We start from the raw sequence: 15,447 nt of genomic DNA, 5'->3' as shown, positions 1-15,447 counted from the left end.
TAACCCCTCTAAATCTTACTAAGTCATTTCTGCTCGGTTTCTTTCTTTTTCTTTTTCTTTTTTGTTTAGGTAGATTTGTATTCTTTGTTAGAATTCCGTGATCCAGCTCGGGTCAGTGGTTGGTCATTAGGTAGGTGTTAATGTTTTTTATACCGAGTGAAAAAGTGTATAAGTTAATGTATATTAAATTACACCAAACACCCAACACAACACCCAACCAGAGTTTGAGCTCCCAACCAGCCGGTGGGAAGGGAAGTACACAAAAAGTAAATGTTTGTTCATATTTGTATGACCATGTAAAATCAAGCCGCTTCGCCTGATTGGATGCAGCCGATACGATGTGGACACGGACTCAAACGCGAGGTATGGTCGGATGAAGACTTGGAAAATACACACATTACAGGATCCGTTCGCAACGCCGCCCTTCCGACCCCTCCCCGCCTGCGACTCCCTCTTGGATCTCCACTCTCCGCCCCTGCCGCCACTCATCCCCTCGCTCTTCCGTCGGCAAGATTGGGTCTCTTGGCGGCGGTGACGGTATCTCTGTCTTCCTCTAAGGTTAGGGTTCATATTGCCGTGATTAGGGTTTAATATATGGTTTTTCTGCTTCTTGGTTGTGTTTGAGGGTTGCTCTTTTAATAGTGTGGTCGCCGACGCATTTTCTTCACATGGATTAGCATATTCATGGGAGAGCTAATTTTAGGTCGCATTATAGAATTTATCGTGTATATTGCAAATCTAATCATCGATCATGTGCTTTGTGGTTCTTGTTGGCCCTTGTAGCGGTTAGGTAAGTCATTGAGATCATGCATACTCTTGATTATCATGGTGAAAGTCTGTCTACCAGGATTGTGAATCATTTTTTCCTGTCTTAATTGTTATCTTACTTAAGCTGCGCTCTAACACGAACGGTTTCTTATTCCTACTCTCTTCTTGCGGGCACGTTATTTTTCGTTTATTTCTCATAATTGCAGTGCCACTAGTCGTGCTGTTACCTGTTTTACATTATTTAGATGTTATTTGTGTTTTGATTCTACGTACGACTTTCCTGCACGTTTTAGTCGTCAGTATCTTTTGTAACCATTTTCTGAATCATTTTTTTCCGCTTAGCTGATCTTCAAACTATCCTGAATTATAATGTTATATTTTCACGTGTCCATTTCAATCTTGGATGTACTCTGTTCTGTTTATATTCCATTCTCTAATTCCATTCTGTTAGTGAGATGCGGGGATTACAGCAACATAAGCCTATTAAGGGCACAGGCTGCATAGTCCGACGTGCTTATATACACGTTGTCACATGCATGACACGAACAAAGCTAACTCCTTTAGAAAATGTGCAACTGAAAACATACATATAGTTTGCACATGGGAAAGAAACGAACTCCTCGAGAAAATATATAGCTACCGGGAAGGATTTCAGGTAATGAATAAAATGAGGAAGTATAGGTGGCTAGGTGCATGACTATGTGCTCTTGCAGCTGCTACTTTTTGCATCCAATTGCTATGCTTTTGAAAGCCTTCCTTCTTTCGTAGGAAGTTTCTTTTGTATTTACCAAGTGCATGCAAACTTTAACGACATTTGAAATTGAAAGGGAAGATTATCCTTGTCCATCAATACAAAGTAGCTTGTCATTGCATGGATACATATTATACCATCAGTTGGTTCTTGAAGTATATGCATAATTGGTTATATAAGTTTGTGCCTTATGAGGATACCCTGTTATTCAATTTTTATTGAAACTTGACTTGAAGTATATGCATAATTGGTTATATAAGTTTGTGCCTTATGAGGATACCCTGTTATTCAATTTTTATTGAAACTTGACTTGCCTATGTTCCAACAATTTTGCCGATCTGGAATCGTAGATAATTCTTTTGCTGCTTTGATCTTCAAAGTAGAAGAACAAATGTTTTTATCATTGACCTGATTTTGATAGCTTTTACAGGACAAATTTGTGGTTTTTTTTTTTTAATCCTGAAATGAAATCCCAGAAGATAGATTGCTAAAGTGATTTTTTGTTTGATTCTCAAAAGGTATATGGTCCTAGAGCAAGCGCTTGAGGTTGCAAAGTGGTAATGGCTTCAGCAGAAAATGTAGAACCACCTACATCGCCTTTGGCTGACAAGGATCATGATGCTGGAAGCCTGGTTTCACCAGGCGCACATCTTGGGTATGATGTCCCTTATTTCTTATTGATTTGATGGCCTTTGCATTGTTTTATTGATTAGTTATTTGTTTTTGGCTATAAAGGGGTAGTAATAGCATACATTTGGATGTGCTCATGTATTGGGTTTTATGGTGGATTAAGAGATCACGGGAACCTTCAGTATAAATGACATGCCTCATTGTTAATGATGGCAGCCCTCCCTATTTTGTTGATTATTTTTTTTTCACCTTTTCTTGAGAAGAGGTGTAGAAATTCAGATAAACTGAGTGATATATCTACTAAAACTTTATCCCTTGTTTCCATATGCATGTATAGGTGGTTGTTTTTGGTAGAAAGTTTGGTTGGTATCTGAAGCTTTTCATAATAAATTTGATCCTCCATGCCCTTTTTCTATTTTTGTCAAAGGGCTTGTTTAATATATTGTTAGAAGTTCGCAAAATCTCTCTGACAACCACAGACGGATGCCCTAGATGAGTTAGAGAGATGTATGTGAGTTGGGCATATTTTCCATATTTTTTCATATACTTTCTGTTGCAAAACTCATTAAGAGCTTCTTTTACTGAGTAAAATGGTTTTTCCTTCCTTTTGTGGAACTTGTAGGAATGAGACCCCGAGGCCTAACATCTCTGATGAAGTCAGAAGTATCATTGAAGTGATTGCTGCAACAGGAAAATATTGGTATGCTGGTTTTGGTTTTGTTTGCAAAAGAAATAAGTATTGGGATTCATGATGTCAAAATTCTTTAGAACTATATGCGTATAACTGAGCACTCTATGATAGCATGATTAGGATGCATTTTTTGTCAGTCATGTTCGAGCAGAATTTGGACTTTGTTATTCTTTCAAGATGGTGTGCTAGGTAGTGGAAGTATTTATTCCACTCCCCTTCCCTGTTTTCCTTTGATCAGTCTTTTTTTTTTTGGCTGTAGTAATGTAAAATAATACTAAATATGTAATTTATGCATGTCCTTTTCTTATTCATATTGCACCACCAGCAATTCTAAGTTGAGATGCTTTTTTAATGAGTTTACCTATGCAATGTCAAAAGTGAAAATGTTGACTTATTTGCTCAGAAACTAGATCGTCCAGGCATGATGGAAAAGTATATTGTTTTTGCAGGCATGATTGGGATGTGTTGAAAATCATAATCTCATTTCGTCTGAAGCAGGTATGGTGAGGTATGCCAGCAGGCCCAGCATTTGCTTTCTAAAACCATTGGCCATTCTTTTTGTTGTTTTAATTTCCAGAAGTTCTGTGGTTTATTGTGATTGTGAATGATGAATGGCATTCAATTAATTATATTTGACACATCACTTTTCAAGGTGTTGGCTGAATATCCTGAACGAGAGATCAGTAGTGATGGTGGTCCATATAGAGGCCCTGTAGTTGTGGAGAAACATTCAGAGTTGGTGGAAAGGTTAAATGAGGGTAATTCTTGAAATGCACATTCTTATCGTTTTATTTAACTCACAACCATTTCTTAAGGTTCTGTTAATATCCTTAAAGTAAAAATGAATGATGAAATGCCTTCTCTGCAAAATTCCTCTCAAGTGTCTTCTTGCACTACGAAAACGGAAACGAGAATTTGCATGTATGGTTGAATTTACGGCAATATCTAATTATCTTGTATTCCAGCTCTTCTTAGTTTCATGGGAGCTCCTCCTTTTACTCTGCAGAGACTCTGTGAGGTAACCTTGGTTCAAAATAATTCGTTGATTCTCAACTGCTGTATCTGCATTTCATAACTTTCTTCTTCAACCTTTCGAATTACAGATCCTTTTGACTCCCAAAAGCATATATCCGAGCCTTTCAAAGCTTGTTTTAGCATTAGAAAAGGTGAACAGTCCTCATACTCTTTCGAATTTCCAGTATGAAGAATTGGTAAATACAATTGTTCTAAGCTTGACATGACTGCGAATCTTTGTCGACGGGATATGGGTGTTTGACCACATTATTTTTGTATTATCATATTGGCCTGATGAATGTCATGCAAAACTTGGATTTTAGGCTTCTGAAACCAGTTTAATTTTGGTTTCCGTGTGGCAGAATTTGCTGGTAACTTCAACCATACCGATCTGCAAGGACCCATACCCATCGTCAAAACCTGCTGCTATCGAAGAACTGGTGGAAGAACTGAAAAACCATCCCCCTACGTTGACAGGGGACAATGATGAAAACCTAGTTGAGGATACTGATGTGGAAATGGCAGATGAAGATGATAACCTTGACAATAAGATGGCTGCAAGTGAAGAAGAGAAAAAAAATGAAGAGGCGCCTCCTGAACCTGAAAATGCTCCACCTCCCAGAAGTATCGAGCCACGCCCTAGTTTATAGTTACTTGAATTCTCAAGAAGTTTTGCGTAGCATCGTTGTCCATCCAGCAATGGCGCACATTGCATGGTACTTGTTCCTACCCGTTGGTAGTTTCTTTTTCCTTATTCCCTGCCTTGTGATCGTGGCCAACTAAGGAGAAATCAGGGTCGCGTCTCGGTTCCAGAAAACTATCTTTTGATTGGGACCTTCTGTTGGCACAATGTAAACTCGTCTTTGAATAGAAATCTGCATTTCTTGTTTCAAATCGTAGGCGGCTAGGATTCTATAAATATATTCTTACCTATCAAAATAAAAGCAACACAAAAACCTTGAAAATGAAGTAAGAAACGAATCACGTGTGATGATATGGTACGTCAGGATAGGGAAGCTTCCTAATTGGTGATCAACGGCTACTAGGGAAGCTGCCAATAGCTGCATCTAAGGCACGATCGGGAGTGGGAAATGAAAAACAAAATCCAGCGGGGTGGAAAGTTTTTTGGGGCAAACTTATTAATGGGAAAATATTTCTTTGTTTGTGGGATCCGAAAGAAAAAAAAAAAAAAGAGGAAAGTTTGTGGTGCTCTTGTGAGGAAATATGGGAAAGGATGTATCTACCTTGCTGCTAGATGATGTAAACTATGTATCGACTAAATGAAAGCTAAGATTGCAATCCAAGACGATTTCCGTTCATCTTGACTCCCACAGCATTGGGATCACCAAAGTTTTAGTTGTGGAGCCCCACTATGGGACGTGCCTTACCATTGTTGGTGCTGTTGTTGTGGTGCAGGCAAACGGAAAACTCTTTTACTGTCGACCGCTTTCTCTTCCCTGTGATGCATTTGACATGAATCATAAATTAGAACCCTTGTGGGGATGCATCTCTCACGTTACATAAATTAATTGCGCTAACAGTGGAGCAACATTGGTGCCGAAACTCTTGTTAACAAACCCATCTAATTGTATCTAAGCAAACTCTCAGTAGAAAAGTTAAGTTGAAACTCCAACAGGGAGTGATTACTTTCCTGGCAAATTCCGCAGAAGTATCAACTTTGGTCGTCTTCACATTTTTCTTGGATTTCTCTCCATGTGCGCGGGGGATTCGGCTGGACAAAAACTACGCCGAAAATGTCAAATGGCGAGCTGGTCATCTGAAAAATAAGCTCATCAATATCATTCTCCTGACGCGGAAAGTTTTTCTTCGCAATCTCCTAATCTTTATGAATAATGTCGACAATGCCCTACGTATGATCCCTTGGCGTGATTGTTGTAGAAGGAATTGACGCTTCGGTGACCACGGCGTCATCGGCGTCATCGCGATGCAACTAACAAAAAAGTAACGAACTTTGCCGCGGGATCAACGTCGTCGTCACGACGTCACGTCCGTTGATGGTGGAGGAATCGGCATCACCTCTATTAAAGATCCATTCTCCCCGCCATTCCCTTGCATCTTTGATCATCAACAGTCGTCGGGAATTGAAAATTCCGTCCTGACAGTTCATAAGCAGTTCGATCGGTGAGATTTCTCCGGCCGCGCGGTAGGAGGAACAGATATTTTTTACTTCGTCAGCACGCTGATCGCAGTTCGCCTGCGGCTATCTTCAGCACTAATGTCTTTACCGTTTTTAAATTTAAGGGTTCCGATGTGTTTTCTCTTGCCGGCTGATCCTGTTCGAAGGATCGGACAGAAAACCGTAACGCTTGTTAGAAATGTTCAACTAAGCTACGGTTTCTTGATTTCGCTCTCCTTCGATTTTACGCTTCTTCAAGAGCCCTTACATCTAAGCCGCCTTTTTTGAAGAATCAGACAGACGAATTTTGAGTTGGAGTAAGGGTTATGAACGGATGCATTATGCGATTTCTCTGTTTCGGTTTCACGAACTTTTGCATCTCTACGTATGGGTGCAGAGTACGAGAAGGATGAACTTTTCATTCTTAATGCTCGCATTTTGTTTTCTTTGACGGTCCGATATCGTATCGCTTGTGAGCACCCTTAGCCAGAACTCCGTCATAAGCAGGGAGCTGGCTTTCTGTGCATCTGGAATCTGTTGTCTATTTCTTCTGCAAAATGCGCAGTTTTCGAATTTTCATTTTCTTGTTTCCACCTTTTTGTGTCATTTTAACTTGTAGTTCGGCCACGGGAGTGGTTTAGCTGACGATTTGATTCAACCATCGCCACTAGGAAAATTAACTTTTCTTTTTTCATAGAATTTGCCCTCGATTCTTTTCACGCTTTACACTGCTCTTTTATGCTACATCGGCGGTGTAACTGATTACGGTACCGGTTCTTGTTTGCTTTCAGATTTGTCGACAACCCACCATCCTTCCTTGGTTTGTCTGTGTTGAAGGGGACCTGTAAGAACATGGCGGGGACTGTTTTTACTCCGTCCTTGGAGGGAATGAAGCTGGTTAAATCTGAAGAAGGCCATCTGTTGGCTAAGCCGTTTCTGGAAATGTGCAAGAATGTGCTGCCAGTCATAGGTGTGGCTTTTGGATCTCTTGCTTCTAAAGAAATATTACTTGTCGACCTCTTCTTCCATGGTGTTATTCTTTCTTCCGGTCAGTCACTTTGAGTTTAGATTTTTCTAACGATCGGTATGACCAATGTTTAAACGATACATGTTCTTGTATTGCTATAAAATTTAATTTAGTTACAGTTGACAATACTTATTTGCAGAATTGTATTGCAAAAAACTTAAACTAGAGCATTATGCGATAGTTTAGTAAAAGACTACGAGTTATGTGGCTCAATGCTCAGAGCCTTAGACTATTGCCAGTGATGTGATTCGTTTTTCGTTTCTTTTATCATCTATTGTAATAGTGTATGCTACACTTCTAGCATGCAGGTTTTTTGGCTATAAAATTAGTAGAGCATATTCAATAATAATAGAGGAGTTACTGACATTTGAGGGTTTTTGTTTGCGTTTATATTTATAGAACTTAATTGGAAGAAAGTTTGATAAAAAAGAACTTAAACAAGGCGCCGTAAACTTCTTCTTTACTTAGAAAAGGATTTGTTCGTCAAGGATTCTTAAAGCCAGTCTGATGGGGATTGTTTTGAAGTTATAATGTTCTATGGATACTCAGGCTTTCTGGGTTTTCTTATTCTTTCCTTTTGAGTTTAATATCTAGCCAAACATGAACAAGTTGCAGTTCGTGCTGCATTTTCCTCTTAAGTCTCTGCATTTTCAGTTATCCATTGAACTCCGGTGAATGCAATAATACTCATTGCTCAATGATTATGGTTGTAAGAATTTTCTCTAGGGTCTACTCTGACGTGGTCCACTTTTCAGAGAAGCTTGGATCGGCCTTGACACTTGTAAAATCTGATATTGGAGGTAATATAACGGTATGTTCTCATGAAACTGTATTTCAACTTCTTGTATGATACAATCTTTTGCTTCAGCTCTTCCACTTCCTTTTTATTTATTTATTTTCTTTAAATTCAGCCTAGAAATCATGTTGGTCACTTGCACAATCTAGCATATGCAATTCACGTTTGTCTGTGGCTATGTGATCCTGTCACTGTTAGTTTTTTGTAAATACAACGGGACATTGTTGAGAGTTTATCTTCAAGCTCTCCTGTTCTTTGCCAATGTAACGTTCAGTTACACTTTCATCCTGTAGAACTCTTAAACTTTATTTGCTCTTTGCTGAAAATGTAGGAATCTTTCATGGCATGCTTAGAACTCATAGCAGAACCTAGTGTTTCTCTTCAATAACTTATGTTTCCTTTTATTTCTGTTGCAGAGGTTGGAGAACAAATATTCTTCTGATCCTTCCAAGTACCATCTACTGTACTCTATGATGAAAGAGGAGCTGGCTGCTAAGAAAGCAAAAGATTCCTCAAGTTGCACAAATGGACTTTTATGGTTAACTAGGTACTAATAATTTTTGCTTGTTGGTTTTGGATTGACATTGACAATGAAGCTTCATTGTACCTATTAATGCATACATTCTGGTAGAGGCATAAACTCACCTTTATTTAAAATTACAATAAGAGCTGTAAACATAATGATTGAGCATTCACCTTTCTTCCTAAATGATTCCTCTTTCCTCAAACAGGGCCATGGATTTCTTGGTTCAAATGTTCTGCAACTTGATTGAGCATGCTGAATGGACCATGCCACAGGCATGTAGTGATGCATATAGCAAAACCTTGAAAAAGTGGCATGGGTGGGTCGCCAGTACTACTTTCACTGTAAGTATCTTTTAATCTACCTCTTCTTCTATCTTCTTTCTAAAATATGCTTCTTGAGAACTCTACCACATGGTAAGGTACCAGTTATAAAACGTTATTGAGTTGTGCATGTAAGTCAATGACCCATTGATCTTGTGGAAAGCTTATTTCGGGTAGAGCTAATCTAAATGACTAATTTGATGACCTAAAACCATGTTAGTCTTGGTTTTAGCATTGAAACTAGTTTAAAATGACCTCATTTGACACTACAACAACATGACTTTAGCGGCATGCAGATGGATAATAGATAGATTTGAATATCTAGTTAGGTTTTAATAAATCAGAACTAGTAAGCTTAAATGACCAAGTCTATGTGCTGTCAGCTGGTTTCAGACTTGTACTCCTATTTTGATGCAAAAGTCGGACAAACCTGATTGTCTCTGTAGCACAGATTCAGTTAGACATCGGACCCAGGTCAAAGAAAATTGACATAACAATGTAGCTGAGACTGTCTCAATTACATGAGGTTTTGTCAAACCCTAAGAATCACCTCGGTTTGGTGGTAAAATGACTTCTATACGGACATTTCTTACAGAAATTGGCAGTCTTAATTTGAAGACAAATATTCTTCTGGACATCACCCGGTTGGGCGATCCACTTTATATGTCTAAATATTTTTATTTATTTTTGGGCAGGCTGCTATGAAACTTGCACCTGAGAGGAAGAAATTCATGGAAATCATAGGTGAAGGTGGTGGTGATCTCAATGCGGACATTCGCAACTTCTGTACCATGTTTCCTCCCATCCTTGAAGAGAACCACAAATTCTTGGTAACATTTTCTTCTCCATTTGAATCTTGTGTTGGTTCCCACTGAATATAGGAAGATTTCCTTTTGGATCCAAGACCTACGCTACTTTGTGCCAAAACAGTATTAGTTACAATGCCCACAACTCCAACACATACGCATGTAAGATAATAAGATATGCGAGTCCGGTGCAATTCCCAGCTTCCCAAACATCCACAAGTCAGTTGTGCAGTCACCGCTGTTGCCCTCTCTACATGATCATTATACTATTGGCTTTTGTCTCTATTAAAAATGAACTCTTCCCGGGATTCGTCATGTTTTCTCATTAAATTCTCTTTGTTCAAGGTCAAGTCTAGATTCAGTTTCATGATCCCCAACAGTAAACGCAGATGCCAAGTACTGTTTGGAAATTGGTAACTTTTTTTGTGAACCATGTGATTATAGGCCCACTAATAAGATTTAATGCATTATTAAGCTGCCTCGCTTTCACTACGTAGCTAAATAAGAACATAGATTCGTGACTCTTAATTGGTCCCATGCCTGATATTTGTAGTCCTCATTCCTAAACATGTATCTCACAGAGATATTGAAACTTTGGCTGGATATGCAGGCAAGCGTTGGCATGGATGACCTGAAGGCTTAGGTGATCATCAACCAATCGGATTGCACTCAGACTTTTGGAGAATTTTTCTTTCTTTTCGTTAGAGAAAATGACGATGTTTCTAATTATTGATTTTTTTCATATAAATATTCAATGATTCCTTTTCTTTTTGGCATTTTATTGTGTTGTGTTTGTTGTCCCTATGCTAGTTGTTTGAAATACTAGTGGCCGAGCGTGGTGTCATTGTTATGGTGTAAGCATTTGACTTGGGCAGTCCTAAGTAAAGGGACTCCAAGCACCAAAGCCAAAGTGGCAGGTTTAAGCCTTTCAACGTATTTGGAAACCCAAAGTTGTAATGAGTTTAAACAGAATGATCAAAAAGGAAAAGTCAAATACTAGAAAGAGGACCGGCGGCGGCATAGATGATAGATCAGAAAGCGGGGGATTATGGCGTACGTTTTAGAATATACGTAGCCGGGAAATTTGAATTGGTAGCCAGCTATTTTACCCAAAAGCAGTAAGCTGTTCTGCCAAAGCGTGCACAAAGATTGATGTGTAACTTGCACCCTAACAGGAGAAATGCCTTATTTATTGGTAGTAGACCATTTTAACATTGTAAGAGCACGTTTATCAGACAGGCATTTCTGTCCTCGTGCATCCCATATGTATTTTCACATAGATTGTCCGGCTATCCGGTCCAACCGATATCCTAGGATTTTATGTGCAACACCATTAGGGGTCATGGTACACTAGGAAAGAATGCCACTTACAAGCTATGAACTGAAAATTGTGCAGTCATGTTGATGCTTCACACTCGTCAGCTCATTTGGCCTCCATGAACTCCATCTATGCTTCTTTTTCTTGTAAATTGTTTGAGATAATGATCTCTTTAAGGATCAAGCAATTGATCAATGGCCATGCCTTGGAAATTTATTGAGAAAGCTGATGGTGCAAAATGACAAGCTATATAATATAAGCGTTGATCGAGTCTAGTTATGTATGGTGAACCCGAGCTTGAAGGAAATATATATGGACCAAAACTCCGCCATTTTCATACATAATCGTCCACCTCACATCGAAAGAAAAAAGCTTTCAAGTTCCAGACTTGGAAGCGTTTTCTCATGATGCCTTTTCCCATTCCGCAGCACTGATTTTGCTCGAATCAAGAAACACCTATTCCGCCATAACCATAATCAAGGTTTAGACATTTTTTCTTTGATGGGGAGGGAAACAACTAGTAACCCAGTTTGTCGAGAACTAGTGACCCAGTTGCATTGCACCAAAATCATGACGGAATTCTGTTTTGACTTTTAAATATGTTACATATATACAACTAATCATGATGCTAAAACCACTTTTACAAAATTTTCAAAAACTAATATTAAGTTCAGCTCAAGAGAAGAAGAATCGACATTCCTTACAATGACATGTCGCCCAAGAAGCTGGGTCGAAAATTTTGAGTCAGATATTGATCAGCAGTAGGACAATAGGATTGCACGGGGATCAGAAGTGGAGAATTCACATGGTTTAGTTTTAGCATAAAACGCATATGTTCAATGTTTTTACATATTAAAAAGCTCCATCCACCTGGCTAAAAGTTAACTTGAAATGTTCTAAAGTTTGATCTAGATATTATATATATATATATAATATAACTAGGAGAAATGTTCCTTACACCAGCTTGCCTATCGTTGGAACTCATCTTCATATGTAAGATTGCACGTTCCTGTGAACTTGTCGATCCATTCAGAATCTCATATCCAAATCTAAGTTCACCTTACTACCCGACCCCTTATCCAGACCCTGAGGTTCATACAAGGTCTTGCTTCATGCAGCTTGGGAAAAAAGTAAAGAAATAAAGCTGCTAGATTCTCAACTTTGAAAATGGTTTTTGTGTTATGGAAAAAATACCAACTTAAAGTTATAAGTAGTTAACAACGCATGATACGCAGGCTTTTCTAAAATACCCTCACTCCAAAAAATACACTACCCCCAACGAAATATTAACTGAACAGTAACTCAGTAAGCAGTAACCCTTGGAAAGCAATTTTCTGCAATGGCCTTTGTTTTCGTGTTTTTTAACTGAACAATGGAAGAAATGGTTGCGTACCAACTTTCAAAAGAAAGGGGAAAATTACAGAAAGAAAGGCATAAAAATTTTTCAGCAACCATAATATGGGAATTATACATGCTACAGATGAAGCAAAACAAGAATAGGTAATCAGACACAAACATAGCCAAACCAAGAATTAGGATAGTCCGTGAGATAACATTTCTTATGGACATTTTCACAAACACAAACTCTGCATATTCCATTCTCTTGCTTGCAGAATAGCATAGATATGTAGCAAGGCATTGGAAACAATCACGTCCAGCTCTAAACCCCTTCTTCCCTGCATATGCATGCCCATGGATGCATCCCTTCTCCATATTTTATCTATGAAAGGATGATGCAGTGGAAAAGAAGACTCCTCCTCTAATCCACAATCGATGCTTAATTAATCTAGGGATGAATCGGAAGAAATGCAAAATCAGAACGTAAAAGGGAAAATAACACAAATAACCATTAGAGTTTTTTCATTAACTCAAAAGCTGATTACAAGTGAGGAATAAACGCTCTTAAATGGGGTAAAAACAAATCTATGGTTCTGGCTGCTAGCTATTCGGATAAGAAAATGTTTTTATTTTTGCCCACCTTCTTAATGTACTTTTTTTAATAAAATATTGTCTACTTTCTTATAAATCCTTTTTCACATAAGCTACTATATTTACACTAATATATTTATCAAATACGTTTTCTTAACTCTTATACAAAAAACAGCAAAATATCATCACTAAAATGGTAGTACGTTTTATAAATTTAGTGACCTATATATACATGGCAAATTTAAAATCTTACTCGAGGTTGGTTACCTGTTTCTCTCAAAAAAAGGGAGAAGAGAGAGCAGTGGTTGGGGAGAGCTTCAAAGTCCGGATCGCACGGAGATGAATGAAAAGTAGGCGCTGAAAGGGACGAGGCCAACGAATAGGAAGGGGTCACGGCAGAGTCCCTCTGTCCACAACCACGCGAACAACTGTCTCCTTCCTTCTTCATTCCTTGCCGCGCAAATAACAGGCCCCGAAGATCCGGGGGCGCCATCGTTTATGATTCTCCATTACGCTCCGTCACCAACGGACCCTCTTCTCCATCATCTCCGGATTTAATCCACCAATGTTCTCTCTCACTCTCTCTCTCTCTCCGATCTCCTTCTGTCCCTTACCTTGAAGTCTCCACAGAGAGAGAGAGAGAGAGGGAGAGTTCTTTCTCGTCATCTGATCGCCGGAGATGACACCATGTCCGTCGAGTCGAAGATACCGAATTCTGTCGCACTGCGTCATCTAGATGCGACGCCGGCGGCTGTGACCGACTCTGCTGCCTCCCAACAAGGTTAGAAACCCATAGACACAGAGAGAGGGAGGGAGGCAGAGTTTCCCCTTGAATTTGCTCCCCATGCATTCGGCTCCCGCCGCTCGATCTTTACTCTCCCAAGAAATTGAAGGGGAGATATCTTGTTTAAATCTTTCAACTTTTTATGCTTTAAAACTGACGGCCTTTGATTACTCCAGAGCTACAGTTGGGTGGGCAGCCGGTATCCAAGGAGAAGGCCCTTCGACTGGTTGGGCCCTTTGCTACAGATAAGATGGGAACCAAAATGAAGGGCCTATTGAAAGGCCTCAGATACATTTCCCAAATCTTCGGTTAGTAATTCTTACTATCAGCCATCTAATTTTCTTCTTAATTTCTCTGTTTTTTCCTTAGATTGGTTAATGCTGATTCATTAACTGAAGTTCTAATAATGTGCGACTCTAGTCGGTAAACACAGAAGTTCGTTTCTTAACATAATTAATCTAGTAAACTGATTATCAGTTATATATATATATATATAATTCACATAATATGCAAGCTAAGTAAATATGAATTATATGTGAACTTGTTACGAACGTTAATTTGATTGATTACCACAATTTTCAAGGTTAACTGCAAGTTGTTATCCACTTTTTTGAGAATATTTCTTAACCATCAATCAAATTTACCAAACAATTCAGAATTAGTTTATGTAGCTCGCATACTTACTCGATTCATATATTCTACAACTAATTATAATACGGTTTTTGTGGAAAATGCAGAACCAAACTGCAAGGAACATGAAATGGAAATTGGGTACCCAACTGATGTTAAGCATGTGGCTCATATTGGATGGGATGGAGCTTCAGTGAACACTCCGAGCTGGGTATGCATTGCTCACTACAATATATATATATATACACACACTAAATTGGCTTTTCCTACAGTATTTAATTTAGTCATTATTTCTTTTACTGCAGATGAAGAAATTCGGGAGCGCTTCGGATCTCCCATCTTCTCCATTCACTCTTCCTGGAGCAGAAAACGAATCCACAGGCGCCGTGTCCTCTTTACAAGGTATCATTCTCTGTGTATAGTTTTCTATTGCTATTTTCCAAGTTGATACTTCTCCTACTCGATTTATTCACTTCTTGCAAAGATGAGGCGTTCTACTCATTTGGGCACAGGAGCGTTGAGTTCAATGCTAGGGCCCAAGCATTGAATCTGCTTAGAATTATGATCTTTTGTGGCCTTGGAAAATCAAACTGCGTGTCACCTTATACATGCATATGCAGGATTGCGGTGCACCACTGCTGATGTTCAAGACAAGGCAAGCCGCGGAACCCCGGGGACTCCAAAACAGTCACGGCGCCACCAGTCATCTGGTAACGCAGCGACGGCGGACCCTTCGAAACCCACCAGGCGACATCTCTCAAACGGCGAGCCTTCCGATGCACCGGCGGCCGAGCCCTCTGAAGCAACGAAGCCGTCCCGCCGCCGCCTGACTGTGGGCTCGAACGAGGCCGACTCTCCCACGCGAGACTCACCCAAGGTCCCAAAGAACCCTCGCCACAGGAGGCCCAAAGGGGACGGGTCCACGAGGTCCTCCTCCAGGGCATCTAAGCTGAAGGCTGCATCCTCGGCTTCGACCGAAGATGACTCGGCTAAACCTTCCGAGGAGAACCAACTGACTTGAACTTAGAGAGAGAGAGAGAGAGAGAGAGAGAGAGAGAGAGATTAAGCAAGGAAAGCAAACGAACAAACAAAATAATGTGGTTTTTTTCTTCTTCTTCTAATTAAATTCTTGCTTTGTAAATTCGGTGTAACTTACCAATCATTCTTTCATTTTTTTCTTTATTGTTATCATATTATTAGCCTCCTTGTAGCAAATCGGCGTTCATTAATATTGCTTGAAAACGCAAACATGGATGAATTCATCTGCATAAACATACTTTTCTTTCGTTGTTTTTCGAAGACTGTCTAAGGGACAGCGCT

At 39.4% G+C, this 15,447-nt stretch overlaps 3 protein-coding genes across 4 annotated transcripts; all 3 read left to right on the top strand.

Moving 5' to 3' along the window:
• The first annotated feature begins 250 nt into the window (after positions 1-250).
• LOC116252605 (uncharacterized) lies at positions 251-4,748 on the top strand. The gene is made up of 8 exons (XM_031626979.2): positions 251-558; positions 2,038-2,174; positions 2,772-2,849; positions 3,290-3,338; positions 3,493-3,598; positions 3,806-3,858; positions 3,944-4,006; positions 4,217-4,748. The coding sequence occupies exons 2-8, from the start codon at positions 2,080-2,082 to the stop codon at positions 4,502-4,504; spliced, it is 732 nt and encodes a 243-aa protein (XP_031482839.1). The 5' UTR covers positions 251-558; positions 2,038-2,079; the 3' UTR covers positions 4,505-4,748.
• Positions 4,749-5,888: 1,140 nt separating this feature from the next.
• Positions 5,889-10,242, top strand: LOC116253438 (glycolipid transfer protein 1-like). Of its 2 annotated transcripts, none has more exons than XM_031628252.2 (7): positions 5,889-5,996; positions 6,783-6,961; positions 7,774-7,829; positions 8,231-8,361; positions 8,546-8,681; positions 9,356-9,490; positions 10,077-10,242. In XM_031628252.2, exons 2-7 carry the CDS (start codon positions 6,844-6,846, stop codon positions 10,107-10,109), a joined length of 609 nt encoding a protein of 202 aa, XP_031484112.1. In that variant the 5' UTR covers positions 5,889-5,996; positions 6,783-6,843; the 3' UTR covers positions 10,110-10,242. The 2 variants fall into 2 exon arrangements, with proteins under 2 accessions (XP_031484112.1, XP_031484113.1); XM_031628253.1 differs by having other exon boundaries at positions 5,949-6,018.
• Positions 10,243-13,212: 2,970 nt separating this feature from the next.
• On the top strand, positions 13,213-15,318 carry LOC116252982 (CRIB domain-containing protein RIC7-like). The gene is made up of 5 exons (XM_031627660.2): positions 13,213-13,494; positions 13,674-13,805; positions 14,235-14,338; positions 14,433-14,529; positions 14,748-15,318. Exons 1-5 carry the CDS (start codon positions 13,401-13,403, stop codon positions 15,146-15,148), a joined length of 828 nt encoding a protein of 275 aa, XP_031483520.1. The 5' UTR covers positions 13,213-13,400; the 3' UTR covers positions 15,149-15,318.
• Positions 15,319-15,447: the final 129 nt, after the last annotated feature.

The sequence above is a fragment of the Nymphaea colorata genome, chromosome 4 (genome assembly GCF_008831285.2).
Source record: "Nymphaea colorata isolate Beijing-Zhang1983 chromosome 4, ASM883128v2, whole genome shotgun sequence".
Classification (NCBI taxonomy): domain Eukaryota; kingdom Viridiplantae; phylum Streptophyta; class Magnoliopsida; order Nymphaeales; family Nymphaeaceae; genus Nymphaea; species Nymphaea colorata.
The sequence above is the reverse complement of the archived record's forward strand: the minus strand, read 5'-3'. Positions and strand labels throughout refer to the sequence as shown.